Below are 22704 nucleotides of genomic sequence, written 5' to 3'. Positions count from 1 at the left end.
GGGATTGAGTTTAAAATGCTGTGTGAACTGCTTCCAGATTCTCAGAGTGGACACCATTACTGGATTTGAGGAAAATTTTGCCGGAGGGGACAGCAGCGATTACCAATTTACCATGCTAGAACTCCATTTGCCCCCATATGGAACCTGGATCACTAAACCACCCCAGTACCTTCTGAATATTGGCTTCCCAATAGTAAAATAATAAATTGGGTGAAACCAAGCCTCCTGATTGCTTGTCTCTCTGGAAGAACGCCCATGGATCCTTGGGGTCTTACTGTCCAAATAAATGAGGACATTAATTTATTAATCCTGACAAAGAAGGAATTGCGGAGAAAAGTGGGGAGATATTGAAAAAATAAATAAACACCTTGATTGGACCGTGCCCGCCAAGGACAGGGGGAGGTTAGCCCACTTCTGTAAGTCAGGTTTGACCCCATTAACCAGTCTAGTATAATTTAATTTATGAAGCGAGTACCAATCGTGGGCCAACTGGATTCCCAGATAACAAAAGATAAATCTGGCAAGGCAAAAAAGGTAATATCGCCAGATATGCACCCCTCTCCGGAGGTTAACTGGGAAGTATTCGCTCTCATCCAAATTCAAGTTAGACCCAGAGAAGGAGCCAAAGCTCCCAAGCAGCTTCATTATCTCGTCTATAGTAGACACTGGGACCATAATATAAAGAAGCAGGTCATTCGTGTCCAAGGACACCCTATGCTCCATCCCTCCCCAATTTATCCCCCTCTACTTACTGGAAGATTTAAGCGCTATGGCAAGTGGTTCTATTACCAGAGCAAACAGAAGCAGAGACAATGGACATCCATATCTCGTGCCCCTACTCCACAGAAAGTAGCCAGAATGTAAAGCATTTATGCAAACACCAGCTGTGGGGTCCCTATACAATAAACAAATCCAGGTTATAAACTTTTGTCGAAATCCAAACCTCCCAAGAATCTCTGACATACTCTCACCCCACCCTATCAAACACCTTTTCAGCGTCTAGGGAAACAATCACCTCCGGTTCGGGCACCAAGAAGGGGGAGAGGACAACATTTTCATTTCATTTTCATTTAATAGGCGGCATATATTAGCTGACAATTGCCGACCCTAGACAAAGCCTGTCTGGTCTTCCGAGATCACCTCTGGGAGGCAGGGCCCCAACCGCAGTGCCAGCACTTTTGCAGGTAACTTAGCGTCCTCATTTAAAAACGAAATAAGTCAGTATGACCCACACTCTGTAGGGTCCTTGTCTTTCTTAAGGACCAAGGAAATAGAGGCTTGCGCGAACGTAAAGGGCAACAGACCCCTGGAAAAGCAGCCATTAAACATAACTGAAATTCGAGATACCAATTTCGCCACAAACTTCTTCTAAAAGTTGAATGAGGAAGTCATCAGGGCCAGTAGCTTTACCCGTCTATATCAGCATTTCATAATTTCCGTTGGGCCTAATTGGGATCCCTGCTCTTCACAACTGTCCTCCTCCTCCATAACTGGGATGGATAATCCATCCAAAAAATTAGCCATGGCCGAACTCTCCACTGGGAGCTCCGATCTATAAAGATTCCGATAAAACGACTCAAAAGCCACATTGACCTGGGGTAGGGTGGAAACCAGACTTCCACTCTAGTCCCGTACGTGTACAATCTCCCAGGAAGCCGCCTGCTATCTCAGCTGGTGAGCTAAGATTCGATTGGCCTTCTCCCCGTGTCCATAACATACACACCTCGAATGTCACAGCTGGCCCATCACTTTATCCGTTGATAACAATTCAAATTGTTTCTGCAGCTCTTTCCTACTTGCCATGAACTCTGGGGTTGGGGCAAGTGAGTACTGGTGGCCCACCTCAAGAATGGAGTCCACCAGCCTCTGCCTTCTCTGTCTTTACCACGTGCATTTTGTAGGAAAGTAATTTCTCCCCTAATGCCCACCTTGAGGGCTTCACAAACGTAGAAGGTGAAATAGGCTCATTTTTATTAAATTTAATATATTCCCCAATGGCGGTGGACATGCGTTCATAAAAACTCTTGTTCGCTAATAGTGTCATATCTAATCTCGAAGGCTAATGCTGGGAGGGACCTGATTCTAGTGCCAAATCAACAAAATGTGTTGCATGGTCTGAAATCACAATCGCCGAGTAACCCACTGCCTCCACAAAATGGAGGACGGAGCTACCCACCACAAAAAAGTCAATGGTGCACATGGGAGAAGAAAGAAAAATCTTTCTCACCTGGGTGCACAAAGTGCCACAGATCCGCAAGTAGGTCACTTGCAGAAACACCACGTCAGAATTTAAACTCTTCAGATGAGCAAATACCCTCAACCTTTTCACTGGGCCACTCAACCACTGACATTACAGGTGACAAAACTAATTGGGGTCTCCCACCCCCACCCGCGATCTGGAGCCGGCCTATCCAACAGTTACATCGAAAGCACGGCAACCAGGCCCAGCCAAGATGGCCACCAAACCCACTAACAAGATTAAACAAAGAAAAATATGCAGTTGCCGTCCGCAAACTGCCCCTACGCCCACCTCCTCATCCTCACCCTTGCCCTTGATGGGCTGAATGCCTCCTTCTGCACTGTAAATTCTATTATTCTATGATACACTACTACACCCTAATAAGGATACAGAAAACATCAAGGTGAACATGAACAACTATGACCTTTTCCTACTAAACCTAACCCCAAACAGAACAAAAACACTAAGCTTATTATCTAAAACAGAACTACTATAATGAGCTGCAGTCACCCTCTTAGCACTGCTCTCATTAGCTAACACTTCGGTTAACAGGGCAGCTCCCACCCAGAGTGAAGAAAAATGCTTCCAGAAGAACAAAACACAGGTATAAAAACCCCTTAAAATATAGAATTCCAACAGGGAGTTATGTATTTTCACAACAGTTAGATCAAAAACTCACATAAAACTAAACCCCAGACCCAAGCCCAACTTGTAAAACATTCAACCCCAACAAGAACAGTGAAAATGCAAACATGAACACGGAACCCCAACGATTTCACATATCAACATGCCATCCCCAATATCCAAAAACCGCACCCAGCCCAGTCCAGCCAAGCCGGCTTTGCAAAAGAATCTGCCTTCCCGGCGTATCAAAAGAATGGCCTTTTCCCTCAAAAATCACACTCAGTCGCACTGGTACACCACCTCCACTTTTGTATAGGACGACCATGGCCTTGTTACGCTGCCTACATCTTGGCAAGCTTCGCTCCCATATCCTGGTAAAACCTGATGGTATAGCTTTTTCCATTTGTAGTCACGATGCTCCCTCGCCCACCTCAGGACCCGCTCTTTTTCTTAGAAGCTGTGAAACTTCACGATTGCTGCTCGCGGTGGTTCGTTGGAACGGGGCTTCTGTTGGAGTATCCGGTGAGCCCGATCCAGCTCGGGAGGAGACGTGAGTCCACCCTTCCCAAAACATCTCTGCAAAATACTCTGTGGGTGTTGGGCCCTCCATCCCCTCTGGCAGCCCCACATTTTCGGATGTTTTGCCACCTGATTGATTTTCCACATAATTCACCTTGGCCTTCAGCGCTTTATTCACATCGACCATCAGAGCCACCTCCCCTTCCGGAGAGGCAATCTGTACACTATATGCCTCGAAAGGGCCACCTCCATGCCTTGTATCGTGGCTCCATGTGCATTTGGTCCTTCGTTGGCCCTCGCCAAAGGCCTCTTACATGGATTAGCGGAGATCCCCCGAGATCAACCCGCTAGTGTTTGTCAAATTCTGTCGCCAAGGCGCTCGTAAGCATTACGGCCGTTAGTGGAGTGGCCAGAGTCCCAGAGGCTGCCTCTACCATTTTTTCCACGGCGAGCCCCAAGAAACCTCCGATTATATCGGCAAATTACTATTTTCAGCCCTTTTCCCCCTGGATTTTCTCGGCATTTTTCTTATGTGGATACCTTATCCCATTTAATGTGGGTTTTTAAACAAAAATATCCCCTGGAACTGAGCGGAAAGAAACAAAAGTGTATTACTCTAGCAGGAGCTGCCTCGTGCACATCGTTCCCGGACATAATGCCACCAGAAGTCCCCGAAAGGACTCTCCTTTAACGGTTGCCCAATTTCTTTGTTTGATAAAGCTCCTGGACTCTACTCGATACTTCTCTATTATGATTAAGCATAGCTGGGATGGGGGTGTTAAAATAAATGGAAGGGATCCCATCCTCCCCCACCCAGATGCAATTTCACAGTGGGCGGTTAGGGTTAGGGCTTCAGATAGGAAGCCCACACATGCCACTTTTAAGGCCCTTAATGGCTACTTAAAGAGCTTTGCCTACCTAGCCTCGATTTTTAGGCTGGTGGGTACCAGTTGGAACAGGATGTGAAATAGAATTAGTTAACAATATCGATCTGGGGGGTTGGGGTGTCAGAGAGCTGTCGACAAATCTAATTGGCCAACAACACTCCACATGCTTCCAATCAGTGCTCAGTTGACTGTGAAATGGCAGCCGGCCTGTCAGAGTTGGCGGAGATGGGTTGCCATCCTGAAAATTCAGCCCTGGAAGTTTGACTCTGGGAAATATTTGGGCCAAACCTATTTCCCATTACTCTGCCAGTGCACTTATGAAAGTATAGCTTGCGCTGCATTTCTTATTGGGATTTCATTTGTTTTGTTCAAATAGACCGAAGAAGTTGCGTTTTCACCCAAAGCAGTTATATATCTCCGCTAAGCAGGGAGAGATGCAGAAAGTGCTTTTAATGCTGGGTAAGTTTTCACATGTATATAAATGTGGAATAAAAACATAAAACATATTTAAAATGAAAGGGAAAGGTTTTGTACATACCAGCTCTAAAGAAGTGGGTTTAATGGGCAGAATGGCCGCCTTTGTACACTTCTTTCACGTCGTTGACCTACAGGTGGAAATTAAAGCACTTCTATTTTATTTATTCATTTGCCCTTTAATTGGTTTCAAATTGAAACCGTAGAGAAACAGAAAATTGCTTGTGTACTTAATTTTTTCCTCTCATCTTTACTCTAGTTGATGGGATTGATCCTAACTTTAGAGCTGAACACCAGAATAAGCGGACACCTCTCCATGCAGCTGCTGAGATAGGCCACGTGGAAATTTGCCACATGCTTGTACAGGTTAAAATGGTTTTATTTTGTTGACTTTCAACCTTATTTATATTATGTCTTGTTTGTGCTCTACCTAGATAATTTTGCAATTTAAAAAAAACACCTCCATAAATTCAGTACTACATTAAGTCGGCATTACAGCTGAGCCTATAATGTTGTAAATCACCCTTTTTTAATCTTGGACTGTGTACCTGGCAGGCAAGATGGCATTTATTGCTTATTCATTGTTCCCATTAGAAGATGGTGATGGTTTGTCTTTGTGAATTGCAGAAGTCTGTGGTGAATCTTGCCCTGGTTTATCTTTTATCTATTTTCATTTAATAATACAATGTTGCAAAGAGTTGAGTGGAGAAAGATGATTTTTTTTTTGAGTTACGTAGTTGTCTTTCTGATTATAAGGAAGCAAACCATTACAATTTTCACCAGAAAACTAAACAGAATTTTAACCATAATGATAAAATTGTTCCAGTTGGTGTATCATAAAGACATTTGGCCTCTTTTGCAGGCTGGTGCTAATCTAGATACCTGTGATGATGATCAGAGGACCCCGCTGATGGAAGCAGCCGAGAACAACCAACTTGAAACAGTAAAATACCTCTTGAAGGCAGGCGCACTGGCAGATCACAAGGTTAGAGTGAGAGTGAAAGGTTTTCATAAGTTTTAGTGTTCATGGATTTCTTGCCATATCCCCTTACTTAAATTTTGGACCAAAGTATTGCACTGGTTTCTGGTACTGCCTTTTCATCCCTGTGATGTTGTTTGGGAGTCAGGTGTAAACTCATAGGATGAAAGTCTCTGATAGTTCTAAAGATCCCAAATGCGTTTCGATGTCTCACTTCTATATTTTGTGGAGAACATACTATCCATAATTTAGAACCTCATTTAGAAAGGCCCTCCAAAGCTGTTGAGGGGAAATAGAAGGGGATGCCTTTCTGGAGCTGAAATTGAAGCACATTAATAAAGGGACTTTTTTCTATATTGTACTACCTGAAAGAATTGCACGTCCCAATATCGGATTTACAAAATGCTTCTAAATTTCTAAACTTATGACAGCCTGCTGAGCTCCTTGATCTCAAATCCCAAGAACAGAATCTGCTAACTTGTTCAGCCCCTCTTTGTCCACTCTTATTGATTCCTTGCTGCTATCAGTTGGTTCTGTTTTCTTGGTTTTCTACTCACTGAATTATTATTAAATAAACTCAGCTATTGTGTCGCGGCCATCCTTTAGATGGGATGCCATGAGTAGTGCAGTTACACCGAGGATATCCTTGGCTGCAAAAAGAAGCAAAATACCAGAAATGTAACTATTTGATTGCCGTGCACCACAGTTCACGCAAGACACAAATGGGAATGATTTCAAAGTCTTAAGCTTCACATCGCACGGTGAACTTGCTGCCTTGTGAATACTTCAGGTTATCCATTAGCTATGCAATAAATGGCATTGTATCTCTAGGGTCTACTTAGCTAATTTGCAAATTTGTAGGACTGCACAGGTAAAGTTATAGTTCATTGTAATAAATCATCCTGGAGGACTTCCTATAACTAACATGCAGACAAAAATAATCTGTATCCTATGAAGCTGTGGTCCGAAATTTTGTTCCATCAGCATGCTCTTCCAACTGGCCATATAATACCTTTTGGTATATTTGGTGCAAATATTTGGCAAAATTTGTAGATGTCTGATACATTTCACGGTGAGCGTGGTTTATGTTATGCTATTTTTCTCAATGGGAAAGAATAAAATAGAAGATTCCTATTCCAGTGATAATTTCTTATAAAACTAAGCTCGAAAATTACGGCGAGTAAGGCTTTTAATGGATTGTGGCAAGGGTAGCATTTGTTGCTCATACTTAATTGAGAAGGTGGTGGTGATCTGCCTTCTTTTAATTGCTGCTGTCCATCGAACATAGGGACATTGATAAAGCTGTTATGAACGGAGTTCCAGGATTTTGACCCTTTGGCAATGAAGGATTGACAATATAGTTCCAACTTGTGATGGTGTATGGTTTGGAGGGAAACTGGCAGATGGTGTTCCCATTTGTCTGCTGCCCTTGTTCTTCATGGTGGTGTTGTTCATGGTGGTAAAGGTTTTGGGTTTGAAACATCCTGTTGACCGTGGCGAGTTTCAGTGCCTCTTGTATATGTACATGCAGCTGCCACAGGTTCACTAATGTTCTTTAGGGAGGAAAACCTGCCACCCTTAACTAGTCTGGCCTACATGTGATTCCAGACCCACAGGTGACTCCAGGCCCACAGCAATGTGGCTAACTCTTAACTGCCCTCTCAAGGGCAATTGGGGATGAGCAATAAATGCTGGCCCATCCAGCGGCGCCCACGTCCTCTGAACGAATGAAACAAAACTGCATCGGTGGTTGTCGTAGTGAATGTATAGCTGGTGTGTTTTGTCCTGGAGGTGTTGAGCTTCTTGAGTGCTGCTGGAGCTGCACTCATCCAGGTAAGTAGAGAGGCAGCTCCTTCAAAGGGCTTGTGGGAAGATGATAATCAACACCTCAAGTCTGGACCGGAGGATCTGGCAACAGGAATGCAAAAGGTCCATGTCAGTGAATGCATCTTTATATGACATGAAAACCACCACATCACCAACCTTCCGTGCTGCAATGCATCACACCCCCATCACTCACCCAGCAGCATGTTCTGTTACTCAGGGCTCTCATCTAATATCCAGATAATCCATCTTGCCCGTATACACCTACTAATGCAGCCAGCCTCAGACCCACTCCTTACTGCCTCCACATACCTCCACCTGTTCAGCTATGACAGGCACATCACCAAAATATGAATAGCACTTAGATACACTACCGCTGGCATTCTGCTGTCTCTCTCTTATAATACTAGGTGGTGCACAATAGAAAAGGAGAATAGCAGAACTGGCAGGGGGCAAGGACCCCTGCATCTCGTGAGCCTTATGAAGGAGATGGTTTTCTGCATTGTGGGACTAGCTGTTTCAGGACCTGCAGCATCCAGTGTCACAAATTATTTAGGATAATGGCCTTCTTAATTCCCAGCATGGCCTTCATCCTGATGTCTAGCATGATGAGGAAACGGGTTGTGGACGGACCTCTTGCTTTCCACCCCTACCAGTTTCCCACTAGAGCCTTTCATTTCTCAGTTCCTCTTTTCAGGCAACCGAAAAGTTGCACCTGCAGCTTGATGGAAGGGAGATAACAGTATAGCAGTGATCAAGAGGCCTCTTCACGTGATCTGACACTTACAGACTCAGACATTGGCACTGCACCTTCCTTGAAGTCTAGCATAGATTGGAATCAACTTATGTGATCAGGCATGAGTGTGCTACACGCAGATCAGATTATGAGATGGTTTATTTCTCAGCTCTATTCTTCTGCAGAGGACTCAGCTAAGGAACTTGATGGGGTGGCATGCAGGAGAGCTCTGAATGGGCATGCATACTAAGATGAGAGGTGTATTGGTTGGCAGGCCAGGCAGCCTCCCGTAACTGTCGAGGAGCATGACTAAATTTTGGCAGAAGTTCTCATGCAAAGCTTTCCCACCGCCTTTGCTCAATTTCCCCGTTGTACCGCAGACCCAGGGGCACTGGCAATACTGGCCCTGTAGCCTTTGTACATGCTGTTTACCATCCCTGTGAGGATGTGAGTCTCTGAAAAATTGACCAAAACACCTCCAGGACACTCTTGAATAGTCTCTGAAAGTACTCTAATGTTCTACAGATTTTATTTATAGTGCCTGGTTTTGTAAATTGTGCTCCTGCAAAACCCATCTTGCTGCTCATGCTCTTTTCAGGAGTAAACAATGAAGGCCTACATTATCCAATTTTGGTCCCCTGGTATCCAAACAAGTTGAGCTGTGTGATGTCAGGAAAGCACCAATTCAATATGTTTGTGCACATGCAGGGGATGCAATTGTGTTAACCCAAAACAATTAAGTATGCCGTGCAGGTAGTCTCCCATGGCACTCTTGCCACAAGCGAAGCAAGGTAGGCTTGTCTAGCTATGCTATGCAAATGAATTTCATGACCTGAAAGCTTGAAGCTCACAGGACATGGACGTGGGGTAGAAATCACCGGCTATATTCCATGGCTGGGAAATGTAGCTCAGCATGACAAGTGTTGGACCTAACTTTTTAATGAACTCAGCATTTATTGAAGTGAATAATTTCAATATTAGGCAACTGGTATCAGCATCAAACAGTCCTGTGTCAGATGTATGGGAAATCTGCAAACAAATTGCTGAGTCTCAACTTTAGGAAGATGAATACCAACTTCTGGCTGTCCATATGACCTTTGGGATCACAAAATTAAGCACAATTTTGTACTTTGGGCTTGAGTAGAAACTAGTTTAGTCCATCTAAAATCAATTCACAAGATGCATAGAATGAGCTGAAACAGGAAGATTTGATCCTGTCAGTCATGCTTAGATTTAAATCCAATTCGCTTTAACCCACTGCACTGTTTCATGCTTCGGCGTTCAGTATAATTTGTTATTTTAACATTGAGATTAATTTAATCTACCTATTTAAAATTATAAAGCGCAATTTCTTGGATTGAATTGTTAAAAATGTGAAATAATTGTAAATGATTCATTGTAGACATTGCATAAACTAATATTGTAATGGAATCAAGTGGTTTAGTTGTAAATTCTTTGTTGAAAAAAGACTGCGTTTGTAATTGACCTTTGTATTTGTCAAAATAAAATCTGCCTTGCTGGCTTCACAGAGTCTGCAAATGGTGCTTACTTTTTAACTTCATAAATGTTTAGTAAAGCAAATAATATGAAACCTGAATATTCTCAGTAGGTTTAAGTTTTATTAATTACTGAATGTGCTGCCAGTCACGTTTCTATGGCTTTCTATAATTCTGTGGCGATTAACATTGGAATTGGCTGCTACTGCGCACTCCTGAGTCTTTATTAGGGCAAAATTGAAAGTTAGTTACTGCATTTATCTGTCTACATATCTTAGCTACATATTTTTATGCAGCATTTTACATTTAACATTACAGTTATGTTCTGATTTTTTTCTTAGGATGTTGAAGGTTCAATTTGCCTTCATCTGGCTGCTAAAAAGGGGCATTATGATGTGGTTGTACATCTTCTGTCCACAGGATTAATAGATGTGAGCTGTCAGGTGAGTCATTTATTTGTGTAGGAGTTATAAATTGTGTGCCACAGATTTGTTCTCTGAATCTGCTATAGTTGTCAAATCTGGAGGATTCACCAAATGACCCACCTGTCTTGAAACACTCGGTCCTCCACTCAGCATCCTCCACGTATTTTGCCTTCCAAAAGCCAATTGGAAGGAAAACCGACTCTTTCTTATCCTATTTAATTAATCTTAATTATTTGTAAGACTGCCATATTTCCCCATCGCTGCTATTTTTGTAATTAATGAAGTGTTCAAAGAAACTGAAAAAAACAACACAATTTGGTTTAATGCCCTTGATTTTTCTCCCAGGTTGCTTGTAGCGGTGACTTACTGATTAATCCAGGGTAACCCTGAAGGTTTGGTTCACTGAACCTCTGCTGAACTAGCCAGTACAGTAATTTTTCTCAGTGTTCCTGGATGGGAGAGGGGAAAAGTAAGTTAGGATTATAATCATTGATCGACAAATAGAGAGCCCAACTGGAAGTATTCATTTCTAAATGTCGACTATGATAGCCAACCCTCGAGAATTGGCCTCTCATCCATGATATTGCTCGTGCAGCTCTGGAGAAAAATCAGGGAGTATGATTTTCTTTGATCATTTCTGTTTACCAGATATAAAAATATTGAAAATGTTAAAAAAAAAATAAAAGGCTGTTTGGCTATCGTCCAGCATCATCTAATTGGGTATTGAGTCCTTTGCTTTCCAATTGACATAGGAAGGCAGTGCACCACAAGGATAGGTTGTGTTGGCCAACTTAAGGGCAAGAATGTGGGGGAAGGCCATGTGATGAAACTCTAGGAATACGTTTAATCACAGTTGGCGACCCTAATATCAAGTGAACACAGGATTGCTTTTGACTTTGATGGCTCGACTGCTCAAATATCCAATTATCATCGAGTCTCAACGCACAGCAGCTAAAAATGGAATCTAGGGTGAGGTACTGGAGATCTATGACTTGCAAGTTACAAAACTGCATAAGTTGTCATTTTTAGAAGTGATAAAGGAAGAAAGGTGAAGGGAGCAACTTGTAATAGAAGAAAAAGCTAATAAATCCAGCATGTATAAAAGTATATTTAGTTTAAGTACTAATGCTTATTGTCACTAGTTAAATGGGATACATAAGACACATAATGAAAATGTATTTTGCAACAAAAGCGCTTTAAGTTATAGGCTGCAAGAAGCCGAGATACCGCTATCATTTTACTTGTGACAAATAGAAAATATGACCATTCAATCACAATTAGCCTCTTTCTAAATAAAATAATTTTGAAATTTGAAGTGGGTACAATTTGTAGTACAAAGCACTGTATTAAAATATGTTTTCCGATATCCTTTTAAGTTCTGCCCGTCATCTAATTTACTGTAACTTGTATGATAAAGGATGAATCATATTGAAAATTTATTAACCTTTTTATTTAGGAATGGCAATTTAAGGCAAACTTCCATATTGGGAGTTTAAATATTATGCTTGAAAATAATTTAAAATGCTTAATGTATTTAAAAAAATAGACGTTTATATAAAGATATTATACAGTATTGCATGTTATATGATGAAAATATTTAGTGAATTTGTTCTGACATCCATGTCAGGTACATAATATAGTTGTATATGTAATTTAATTTTTCCCTTTTCAACTGCTTTTAAAAATTGATTTAATACACAAAAATTATAAAATGCCAATCTGATACTTAATACAGAATTTTATACCCATTAGGGAACAAGAGTACTACATACAAAATAAAATAGGTGAGAGATAACATTAAGGCCCAGATTTTGTGACAGCAATTGCAACTGATCTCGAAGAAAGCTCACCATAAGGATCTAGCGATCTCTGTGACGTAGATTTCACCTTTCCTGATGTTAATTTGAATCTAGTGCCATGCCAAAGAGATCTCCAGACATGCAGTGTTCCGATACCAGATGATATTATAACTGAGTGTGAAGATTCCAGAATGGACTCCTGGCTCAAAAGACTATTACCGTTAAAATGTGGATGGACTGAGTCACATTGCTAATGTGTTTTAACAACAGGAAAATAACGTTTTTAAACGTGAAAAGTTGCATTCTTATACAATACTTTATTCTCTCTCTCTCTCTCTCTTCCCCCCCCCCCCCCCCACCCCACACCCACTTATCCAATATACACAGATTCAGATTTAAAGATTGAGATGGATTATAAAGACAATCTTAAACGCCAATAGAACATAGAACATAGAACAATACAGCGCAGTACAGGCCCTTCGGCCCACGATGTTGCACCGAAACAAAAGCCATCTAACCTACACTATGCCATTATCATCCATATGTTTATCCAATAAACTTTTAAATGCCCTCAATGTTGGCGAGTTCACTACTGTAGCAGGTAGGGCATTCCACGGCCTCACTACTCTTTGCGTAAAGAACCTACCTCTGACCTCTGTCCTATATCTATTACCCCTCAGTTTAAAGTTATGTCCCCTCGTGCCAGCCATATCCATCCGCGGGAGAAGGCTCTCACTGTCCACCCTATCCAACCCCCTGATCATTTTGTATGCCTCTATTAAGTCTCCTCTTGACCTTCTTCTCTCCAACGAAAACAACCTCAAGTCCGTCAGCCTTTCCTCATAAGATTTTCCCTCCATACCAGGCAACATCCTGGTAAATCTCCTCTGCACCCGCTCCAAAGCCTCCACGTCCTTCCTATAATGCGGTGACCAGAACTGTACGCAATACTCCAAATGCGGCCGGACCAGAGTTCTGTACAGCTGCAACATGATCTCCCGACTCCGGAACTCAATCCCTCTACCAATAAAGGCCAACACTCCATAGGCCTTCTTCACAACCCTATCAACCTGGGTGGCAACTTTCAGGGATCTATGTACATGGACACCTAGATCCCTCTGCTCAGCCACACTTTCAAGAACTTTACCATTAGCCAAATATTCCGCATTCCTGTTATTCCTTCCAAAGTGAATCACCTCACACTTCTCTACATTAAACTCCATTTGCCACCTCTCAGCCCAGCTCTGCAGCTTATCTATATCCCTCTGTAACCTGCTACATCCTTCCACACTATCGACAACACCACCGACTTTAGTATCGTCTGCAAATTTACTCACCCACCCTACTGCGCCTTCCTCTAGGTCATTGATAAAAATGACAAACAGCAACGGCCCCAGAACAGATCCTTGTGGTACTCCACTTGTGACTGTACTCCATTCTGAACATTTCCCATCAACCACCACCCTCTGTCTTCTTTCAGCTAGCCAATTTCTGATCCACATCTCTAAATCACCCTCAATCCCCAGCCTCCGTATTTTTTGCAATAGCCTACCGTGGGGAACCTTATCAAACGCTTTGCTGAAATCCATATACACCACATCAACTGCTCTACCCTCGTCTACCTGTTCAGTCACCTTCTCAAAGAACTCAATAAGGTTTGTGAGGCATGACCTACCCTTCACAAAGCCATGCTGACTATCCCTGATCATATTATTCCTATCTAGATGATTATAAATCTTGTCCCTTATAATCCCCTCCAAGACTTTACCCACTACAGACGTGAGGCTCACCGGTCTATAGTTGCCGGGGTTGTCTCTGCTCCCCTTTTTGAACAAAGGGACCACATTTGCTGTCCTCCAGTCCTCTGGCACTATTTCTGTAGCCAATGATGACATAAAAATCAAAGCCAAAGGTCCAGCAATCTCTTCCCTGGCCTCCCATAGAATCCTAGGATAAACCCCATCAGGTCCCGGGGACTTATCTATTTTCAGCCTGTCCAGAATTGCCAACACCTCTTCCCTACGTACCTCAATGCCATCTATTCTATTAGCCTGGGGCTCAGCATTCTCCTCCACAACATTATCTTTTTCCTGAGTGAATACTGACGAAAAATATTCATTTAGTATCTCGCCTATCTCTTCAGACTCCACGCACAATTTCCCATCCCTGTCCTTGACTGGTCCTACTCTTTCCCTAGTCATTCGCTTATTCCTGACATACCTATAGAAAGCTTTTGGGTTTTCCTTGATCCTTCCTGCCAAATACTTCTCATGTCCCCTCCTTGCTCGTCTTAGCTCTCTCTTTAGATCCTTCCTCGCTACCTTGTAACTATCCATCGCCCCAACCGAAACTTCACACTTCATCTTCACATAGGCCTTCTTCTTCCTCTTAACAAGAGATTCCACTTCCTTGGTAAACCACGGTTCCCTCGCTCGACGCCTTCCTCCCTGTCTGACCGGTACATACTTATCAAGAACACGCAGTAGCTGATCCTTGAACAAGCCCCACTTATCCAGTGTGCCCAACACTTGCAGCCTACTTCTCCACCTTATCCCCCCCAAGTCACGTCTAATGGCATCATAATTGCCCTTCCCCCAGCTATAACTCTTGCCCTGCGGTGTATACTTATCCCTTTCCATCATTAACGTAAACGTCACCGAATTGTGGTCACTGTCCCCAAAGTGCTCTCCTACCTCCAAATCCAACACCTGGCCTGGTTCATTACCCAAAACCAAATCCAACGTGGCCTCGCCTCTTGTTGGCCTGTCAACATATTGTTTCAGGAAACCCTCCTGCACACACTGTACAAAAAACGACCCATCTATTGTACTCGAACTATATATTTTCCAGTCAATATTTGGAAAGTTAAAGTCTCCCATAATAACTACCCTGTTACTTTCGCTCATATCCAGAATCATCTTCGCCATCCTTTCCTCTACATCCCTAGAACTATTAGGAGGCCTATAAAAAACTCCCAACAGGGTGACCTCTCCTTTCCTGTTTCTAACTTCAGCCAATACTACCTCGGAAGAAGAGTCCCCATCTAGCATCCTCTCCGCCACCGTAATACTGCTCTTGTCTAGCAGCGCCACACCTCCCCCTCTTTTGCCTCCTTCTCTGAGCTTACTAAAACACCTAAACCCCGGAACCTGCAACATCCATTCCTGTCCCTGCTCTATCCATGTCTCCGAAATGGCCACAACATCGAAGTCCCAGGTACCAACCCACGCTGCCAGTTCCCCTACCTTGTTTTGTATGCTCCTGGCATTGAAGTAGACACACTTCAAACCTACCTGAACGCTGGCCCCCTCCTGCGACGTCAAATCTGTGCTCCTGACCTCTATACTCTCATTCTCCCTTACCCTAAAACTACAATCCAGGTTCCCATGCCCCTGCTGCATTAGTTTAAACCCCCCCAAAGAGCACTAACAAATCTCCCCCCCAGGATATTTGTGCCCCTCAGGTTCAGATGTAGACCATCCTGTCTGTAGAGGTCCCACCTTCCCCAGAAAGAGCCCCAGTTATCCAAAAATCTGAAACCCTCCCGCCTGCACCATCCCTGTAGCCACGTGTTTAAATGCTCTCCCTATTCCTCATCTCACTATCACGTGGCACGGGCAACAACCCAGAGATAACAACTCTGTTTGTTCTAGTTCTGAGCTTCCATCCTAGCTCCCTGAAAGCCTGCCTGACATCCTTGTCCCCTTTCCTACCTATGTCGTTGGTGCCAATGTGGACCACGACTTGGGGCTGTTCCCCCTCCCCCCTAAGGACCCGGAAAACACGATCCGAGACATCACGTACCCTTGCACCTGGGAGGCAACATACCAAACGTGAGTCTCTCACCCTCCCACAAAATCTCCTATCTGTGCCCCTGACTATAGAGTCCCCAATTACTAATGCTCTGCTCCTCTCCCCCCTTCCCTTCTGAGCAACAGGGACAGACTCCGTGCCAGAGGCCCGTACCCCATGGCTTACCCCTGGTAAGTCCCCCCCCCCACAAGTATCCAAAGCGGTATACTTGTTTCTCAGGGGAACGACCGCAGGGGATCCCTGCACTGACTGTTTTTTCCCAGTCCCTCTTACAGTTACCCACCTATCTCCAATCTTTGGTGTAACTAATTCCCTGAAGCTGCTATCTATGACCCCTTCTGCCTCCCGAATGATCCGAAGTTCTTCCAACTCCAGCTCCAGTTCCCTAACTCGGTCTTGGAGGAGCTGGAGATGGCAGCACTTCCTGCAGGTAAAATCAGCAGGGACACTAACTGCATCCCTCACCTCAAACATCCTGCAGGAGGAACATTGCACTCCCTTCCCTGCCATTCCTCTAACTTTCTACCAAGATCTGGCTAACAACTAAACTAAATTCTTATAATAAATAATAATAATATAATAAAAATATGGTACTTACCTCAGACCAATGGGTTTTATTATTAGGTTAGAGGAGGAGGGCGGGTGGGAGACACTACACGTGTAGTGTCTCGGGTTTCCTCTCCACCAGAATTTATTGGTGAGGGTCTTCCCAGACGTCCGCGGGTCGACTTCCTGATCCCGCCTAAAAAACTAATTTTAAAAAAAAAGAAAAATTCTCAGCTCCTGCTGAAATTGACTAACCAGCCAGCTCCACTCCCGCCGAAATCGACTGGCCTGCCCCTGCAAAGAGAAGTGCTTTTAAAGGTTGACTTACCTCCCAGCAACCTCCTTCCGCAATGCTCCCGCTGAAATTGACTAACCAGCTGCTCTCACGCCACCGAAATCGACTGGCCTGCCCCTGCAAAGAGAAGTGCTTTTAAAGGTTGACTTACCTCCCAGCAACCTCCTTCCGCAATGCTCCCGCTGAAACTGACTCACCACTCACCAGCTGTTCTCCCGCCGAAATCGACTGGCCTGCCCCTGCAAAGAGAAGTGCTTTTAAAGGTTGACTTACCTCCCAGCAACCTCCTTCCGCAATGCTCCCGCTGAAATTGACTAACCAGCTGCTCTCACGCCACCGAAATCGACTGGCCTGCCCCTGCAAAGAGAAGTGCTTTTAAAGGTTGACTTACCTCCCAGCAACCTCCTTCCGCAATGCTCCCGCTGAAATTGACTAACCAGCTGCTCTCACGCCGCCGAAATCGACTGGCCTGCCCCTGCAAAGAGAAGTGCTTTTAAAGGTTGACTTACCTCCCAGCAACCTCCTTCCGCAATGCTCCCGCTGAAATTGACTAACCAGCTGCTCTCACGCCACCGAAATCGACTGGCCTGCCCCTGCAAAGAGAAGTGCTTTTAAAGGTTGACTTACCTCCCAGCAACCTCCTTCCGCAATGCTCCCGCTGAAATTGACTAACCAGCTGCTCTCACGCCGCCGAAATCGACTGGCCTGCCCCTGCAAAGAGAAGTGCTTTTAAAGGTTGACTTACCTCCCAGCAACCTCCTTCCGCAATGCTCCCGCTGAAATTGACTAACCAGATGCTCTCACGCCACCGAAATCGACTGGCCTGCCCCTGCAAAGAGAAGTGCTTTTAAAGGTTGACTTACCTCCCAGCAACCGCCTTCCGCAATGCTCCCGCTGAAACTGACTCACCACTCACCAGCTGTTCTCCCGCCGAAATCGACTGGCCTCATTAATCCAATGGCCTCATTAACACAAAAAGTCACTTTTAAGCGCACAAATTGACTGTAATCAAGAACACACTCCGCTCTGAACCCAAGTTATTGTTTGTGGATTTCCCCTCTGAAATCCCCCAGACGATTGTCACATGAGAGCACAGCGAATCCAGTTCAGAATTCCACACTAATCCTTTTAGGATTTCTTCGTCTTGACTGCTGTGAAAACTGCTCACATTGGCTTTAGCTTTTGATTCCCAAACAGTATTAAAATGACATCAAATGTTTCATCCACCTCTTAAGTCTGCTGTTCACTTTATAGAACATAGAACGATACAGCGCAGTACAGGCCCTTCGGCCCACGATGTTGCACCGAAACAAAAGCCATGTAACCTACACTATGCCATTATCATCCATATGCTTATCCAATAAACTTTTAAATGCCCTCAATGTTGGCGAGTTCACTACTGTTGCAGGTAGGGCATTCCACGGCCTCACCACTCTTTGCGTAAAGAACCTACCTCTGACTTCTGTCCTATATCTATTACCCCTCAGTTTAAAGCTATGTCCCCTCGTGCTAGCCATTTCCATCCGCGGGAGAAGGCTCTCACTGTCCACCCTATCTAACCCCCTGATCATTTTGTATGCCTCTATTAAGTCTCCTCTTAACCTTCTTCTCTCTAACGAAAACAACCTCAAGTCCATCAGCCTCTCCTCATAAGATTTTCCCTCCATACCAGGCAACATCCTGGTAAATCTCCTCTGCACCCGCTCCAAAGCCTCCACGTCCTTCCTATAATGCGGTGACCAGAACTGTACGCAATACTCCAAATGCGGCTGTACCAGAGTTTTGTACAGCTGCAACATGACCTAATGACTCCGGAACTCAATCCCTCTACCAATAAAGGCCAACACTTCATAGGCCTTCTTCACAACCCTATCAACCTGGGTGGCAACTTTCAGGGATCTATGTACATGGACACCTAGATCCCTCTGCTCATCCACACTTCCAAGAACTTTACCATTGGCCAAATATTCTGCATTCCTGTTATTCCTTCCAAAGTGAATCACCTCACACTTCTCTACATTAAACTCCATTTGCAACCTCTCAGCCCAGCTCTGCAGCTTATCTATGTCCCTCTGTAACCTGCTACACACTTCCGCACTGTCCACAACACCACCGACTTTAATGTCGTCTGCAAATTTACTCACCCACCCTTCTACGCCCTCCTCCAGGTCATTGATAAAAATGACAAACAGCAACGGCCCCAGAACAGATCCTTATGGTTCGCCACTTGTAACTGAACTCCATTCTGAACATTTCCCATCAACCACCACCCTCTGTCTTCTTTCAGCTAGCCAATTTCTGATCCACATCTCTAAATCACCCTCAATCCCCAGCCTCCGTATTTTCTGCAATAGCCGACCGTGGGGAACCTTATCAAACGCTTTACTGAAATCCATATACACCACATCAACCGCTCTACCCTCGTCTACCTGTTCAGTTACCTCAAAGAACTCGATAAGGTTTGTGAGGCATGACCTACCCTTCACAAAGCCATGCTGACTATCCCTAATCATATTATTCCTATCTAGGTGATTATAAATCTTGTCTCTTATAATCCCCTCCAAGACTTTACCCACAACAGACGTGAGGCTCACCGGTCTATAGTTGCCGGGGTTGTCTCTATTCCCCTTCTTGAACAAAGGAACCACATTTGCTATCCTCCAGTCCTCTGGCACTATTCCTGTAGCCAATGATGACATAAAAATCAAAGCCAAAGGCCCAGCAATCTCTTCCCTGGCTTCCCAGAGGATCCTAGGATAAATCCCATAGATAAATCCCGGGGACTTATCTATTTTCAGCCTATCCAGAATTGCCAACACCTCTTCCCTACGTACCTCAATGCCATCTATTCTAATAGCCTGGGTCTCAGCATTCTCCTCCACAACGTTATCTTTTTCCTGAGTGAATACTGACGAAAAATATTCATTTAGTATCTCGCCTATCTCTTCAGACTCCACACACAACTTCCCATCCCTGTCCTTGACTGGCCCTACTCTTACCCTAGTCATTCTTTTATTCCTGACATACCTATAGAAAGTTTTTGGGTTTTCCTTGATCCTACCTGCCAAATACTTCTCATGTCCCCTCCTTGCTCATCTAAGCTCTCTCTTTAGATCCTTCCTCGCTACCTTGTAACTATCCATCGCCCCAACTGAAACTTCACACCTCATCTTCACATAGGCCTCCTTCTTCCTCTTAGCAAGAGATTCCACTTCTTTGGTAAACCACGGTTCCCTCGCTCGACGCCTTCCTCCCTGCCTGACTGGCACGTACTTATCAAGAACACGCAGTAGCTGTTCCTTGAACAAGCTCCACTTAACCAGTGTGCCCAACACTTGCAGCCTACTTCTCCAACCTATCCCCCCCAAGTCATGTCTAATGGCATCATAATTGCCCTTCCCCCAGCTATAACTCTTGCCCTGCGGTGTATACTTATCCCTTTCCATCACTAACGTAAACGTCACCGAATTGTGGTCACTGTCCCCAAAGTGCTCTCCTACCTCCAAATCCAACACCTGGCCTGGTTCATTACCCAAAACCAAATCCAACGTGGCCTCGCCTCTTGTTGGCCTGTCAACATATTGAGTCAGGAAACCCTCCTGCACACATTGTACAAAAAACGACCCATCTATTGTACTCGAACTATATCTTTTCCAGTCAATGTTTTGAAAGTTAAAGTCTCCCATAATAACTACCCTGTTACTTTCGCTCTTATCCAGAATCATCTTCGCCATCCTTTCCTCTACATCCCTAGAACTATTTGGAGGCCTATAGAAAACTCCCAACAGGGTGACCTCTCCTTTCCTGTTTCTAACCTCAGGCCATACTACTTCGGAAGATGAGTCCCCATCTAGCATCCTCTCCGCCACCGTAATACTGCTCTTGACTAGCAGCGCCACACCTCCCCCTCGTTTGCCGCCTTCTCTGAGCTTACTAAAACACCTAAACCCCGGAACCTACAACATCCATTCCTGTCCTTGCTCTATCCATGTCTCCGAAATGGCCACAACATCGAAGTCCCAGGTACCAACCCATGCTGCCAGTTCCCCTACCTTATTTTGTATACTCCTGGCATTGAAATAGACACACTTCAAACCACCTACCTGAACACTGGCCCCCTCCTGCGACGTCAAATCTGTGCTCCTGACCTCTATACTCTCATTCTCCCATACCCTAAAACTACAATCCAGGTTCCCATGCCCCTGCTGCATTAGTTTAAACCCCCCCAAAGAGCACTAACAAATATCCCCCCCCCCCCCCCCAGGATATTTGTGCCCCTCTAAATTGTAACCCTTTAAATTTAGTTATGTAATAGTGTTATTAACTCAGAACGCTTTGTTTACTCTTTCTTGAATATTATGTTCTCTTAACTTTAGACTTCTTAGACAATCTTTCTGTCCCAAATCCCTGGTTACCTGGATTGCAACATTACTTTAGGAAGCCTGCCTCTTTGCAGCTCCAGTCCTTTCCAGTCTTTCCTCTGGCAGAGTTGGGAGGCACTCCCTGAGATCCTGTCTCCAATTGCCCACAAATTGAGCTAAAACTAAAACATAAAAGCTTTTCTACCTTGCACGGCCCCAGTTGTTAAGCAACACAGCATATCTCTTCTGGCCTATTTAATTACTCTTCACGTTGCAGTCCTCTCTAAGCACAATTGGAATTTAACCAATCTTCACACACACAAACCCTTTTGTCCAGTAAGAATCTAACTATAGATTTGATCTTTTTCAGGCATAGAAACATTAAATTAAATACGCTTAAAACAATACCTTATTTCTAATGTTTACCAATACAAACAGAAATCCTTTAAAAGTACTTTTATTTTCCTAACACCAGCAATAGGGACATCATCAAGCAGGGTAAGCATTGTAGAATTCTCACGAACATCAAACCAAGAAGCGAAAGGCACTATTATCCTTCTCTTTTAATATCATTTGAAAGAGAGCAAACAAAATGATTGGGACCTACACATAGGTAGAACCTGAAATATATATATTAATTTAAAAAATATACACAAGTTCATCATATTGGAAAAAATTGGCATTCCACTAATAACACAATTTTTCAGGGCCAGAGAAAGAGTGATTCAAGTGTAATTACAAACTTACTTATGTTACAACCGGTGTATTGGGCGAGGCTTTTCAGAACCCCAAATTGTATCATGGAGTTCAACCAACCTCTCCCTTTAATGGATTTTGTTGCTTTTCCGAGCACACGGCTTTTCCCTAGGTGTGGGATTACAATTATGGACACGTGGGTTTTTAAACACAAAACACTGTTTATTCCATGAACTCAACTTAACATCTTAAATAAACATTGGATCTCTTAACACCCCTTACTTCAAAGATAACACAGAAAATATTGCAACAGTAAATAATTCCTTAAAATGTTCCTTCAAACTTCCAAGAGACTTAACACCTTTAAACAAAATCACATCAGGTTAAAGGCTTCACTATTATAAGTTTAAATCACCCCAAATGATCCAGAGATAGTCTTTCATGGGAGATCCAGCTCACTGCAAAACACAGCCACACCCAGCTCTTTTCAAAACTTGCAGCTCTCTGGAAACACACAGACATACACACTGCTTTTTAAACTGAAACTAAAAACCTGCAAAATGGCTGAACTGAGCTGAGCTCCGCCCACTCTGACATCAGTGTTTTCTTTAAGGTACATTGCTTAAACATCCAGTTCTTAAAGGTACCCTCACATGACACCGGGATGGGAGAAGTGTGCGGATTACTTAACCCCACCACTCCACAGGTCATACCATTAATTTAAAAGTTCGATTTACTCACCAAAATGGACAATTGTTTACCTTCACTACTGGTACACCGATTAAAAGAGGTTTTACCCAGGCTTCTTCAATGAACTCTGGACAATTGATTTATTATTTAAAAAACCTTTTAAACAAGTTGCAAAGGAAAAAGATAAAGTTTGCAGGGTTCAAAACCATCGATCTAGAGCTCACTCGTGTGAAGACGGGCCTCTGGTTGCAGTAGATGTCTGAAGATTCTTCCCAACCGACATTTGACATGGAGAAATATG

The 22704-nt window shown here is 43.8% G+C and overlaps 1 protein-coding gene across 9 annotated transcripts in view; it reads left to right on the top strand.

The window, feature by feature from the left end:
* LOC140399108 (histone-lysine N-methyltransferase EHMT1-like) overlaps window positions 1-22704 on the top strand; it is a 206042-nt gene that overhangs the window by 131093 nt on the left and 52245 nt on the right. For 5 of the 9 annotated variants that reach the window (XM_072488278.1, XM_072488283.1, XM_072488276.1 and 2 more), the window contains 5 exons: window positions 3318-3413; window positions 4646-4728; window positions 5003-5109; window positions 5606-5728; window positions 10120-10221. In XM_072488278.1, the coding sequence (XP_072344379.1) occupies window positions 3318-3413; window positions 4646-4728; window positions 5003-5109; window positions 5606-5728; window positions 10120-10221 (511 nt within the window). The remainder of the gene's footprint in view (window positions 1-3317; window positions 3414-4645; window positions 4729-5002; window positions 5110-5605; window positions 5729-10119; window positions 10222-22704) is intronic. The other 4 variants (XM_072488281.1, XM_072488280.1, XM_072488282.1 and 1 more) reach the window with 2 other exon arrangements.

Source organism: Scyliorhinus torazame, chromosome 22 (genome assembly GCF_047496885.1).
Source record: "Scyliorhinus torazame isolate Kashiwa2021f chromosome 22, sScyTor2.1, whole genome shotgun sequence".
In the NCBI taxonomy this organism is placed as follows: domain Eukaryota; kingdom Metazoa; phylum Chordata; class Chondrichthyes; order Carcharhiniformes; family Scyliorhinidae; genus Scyliorhinus; species Scyliorhinus torazame.
Note: the sequence above shows the minus strand (reverse complement) of the source record. Positions and strands in the feature narration are given on the sequence as shown.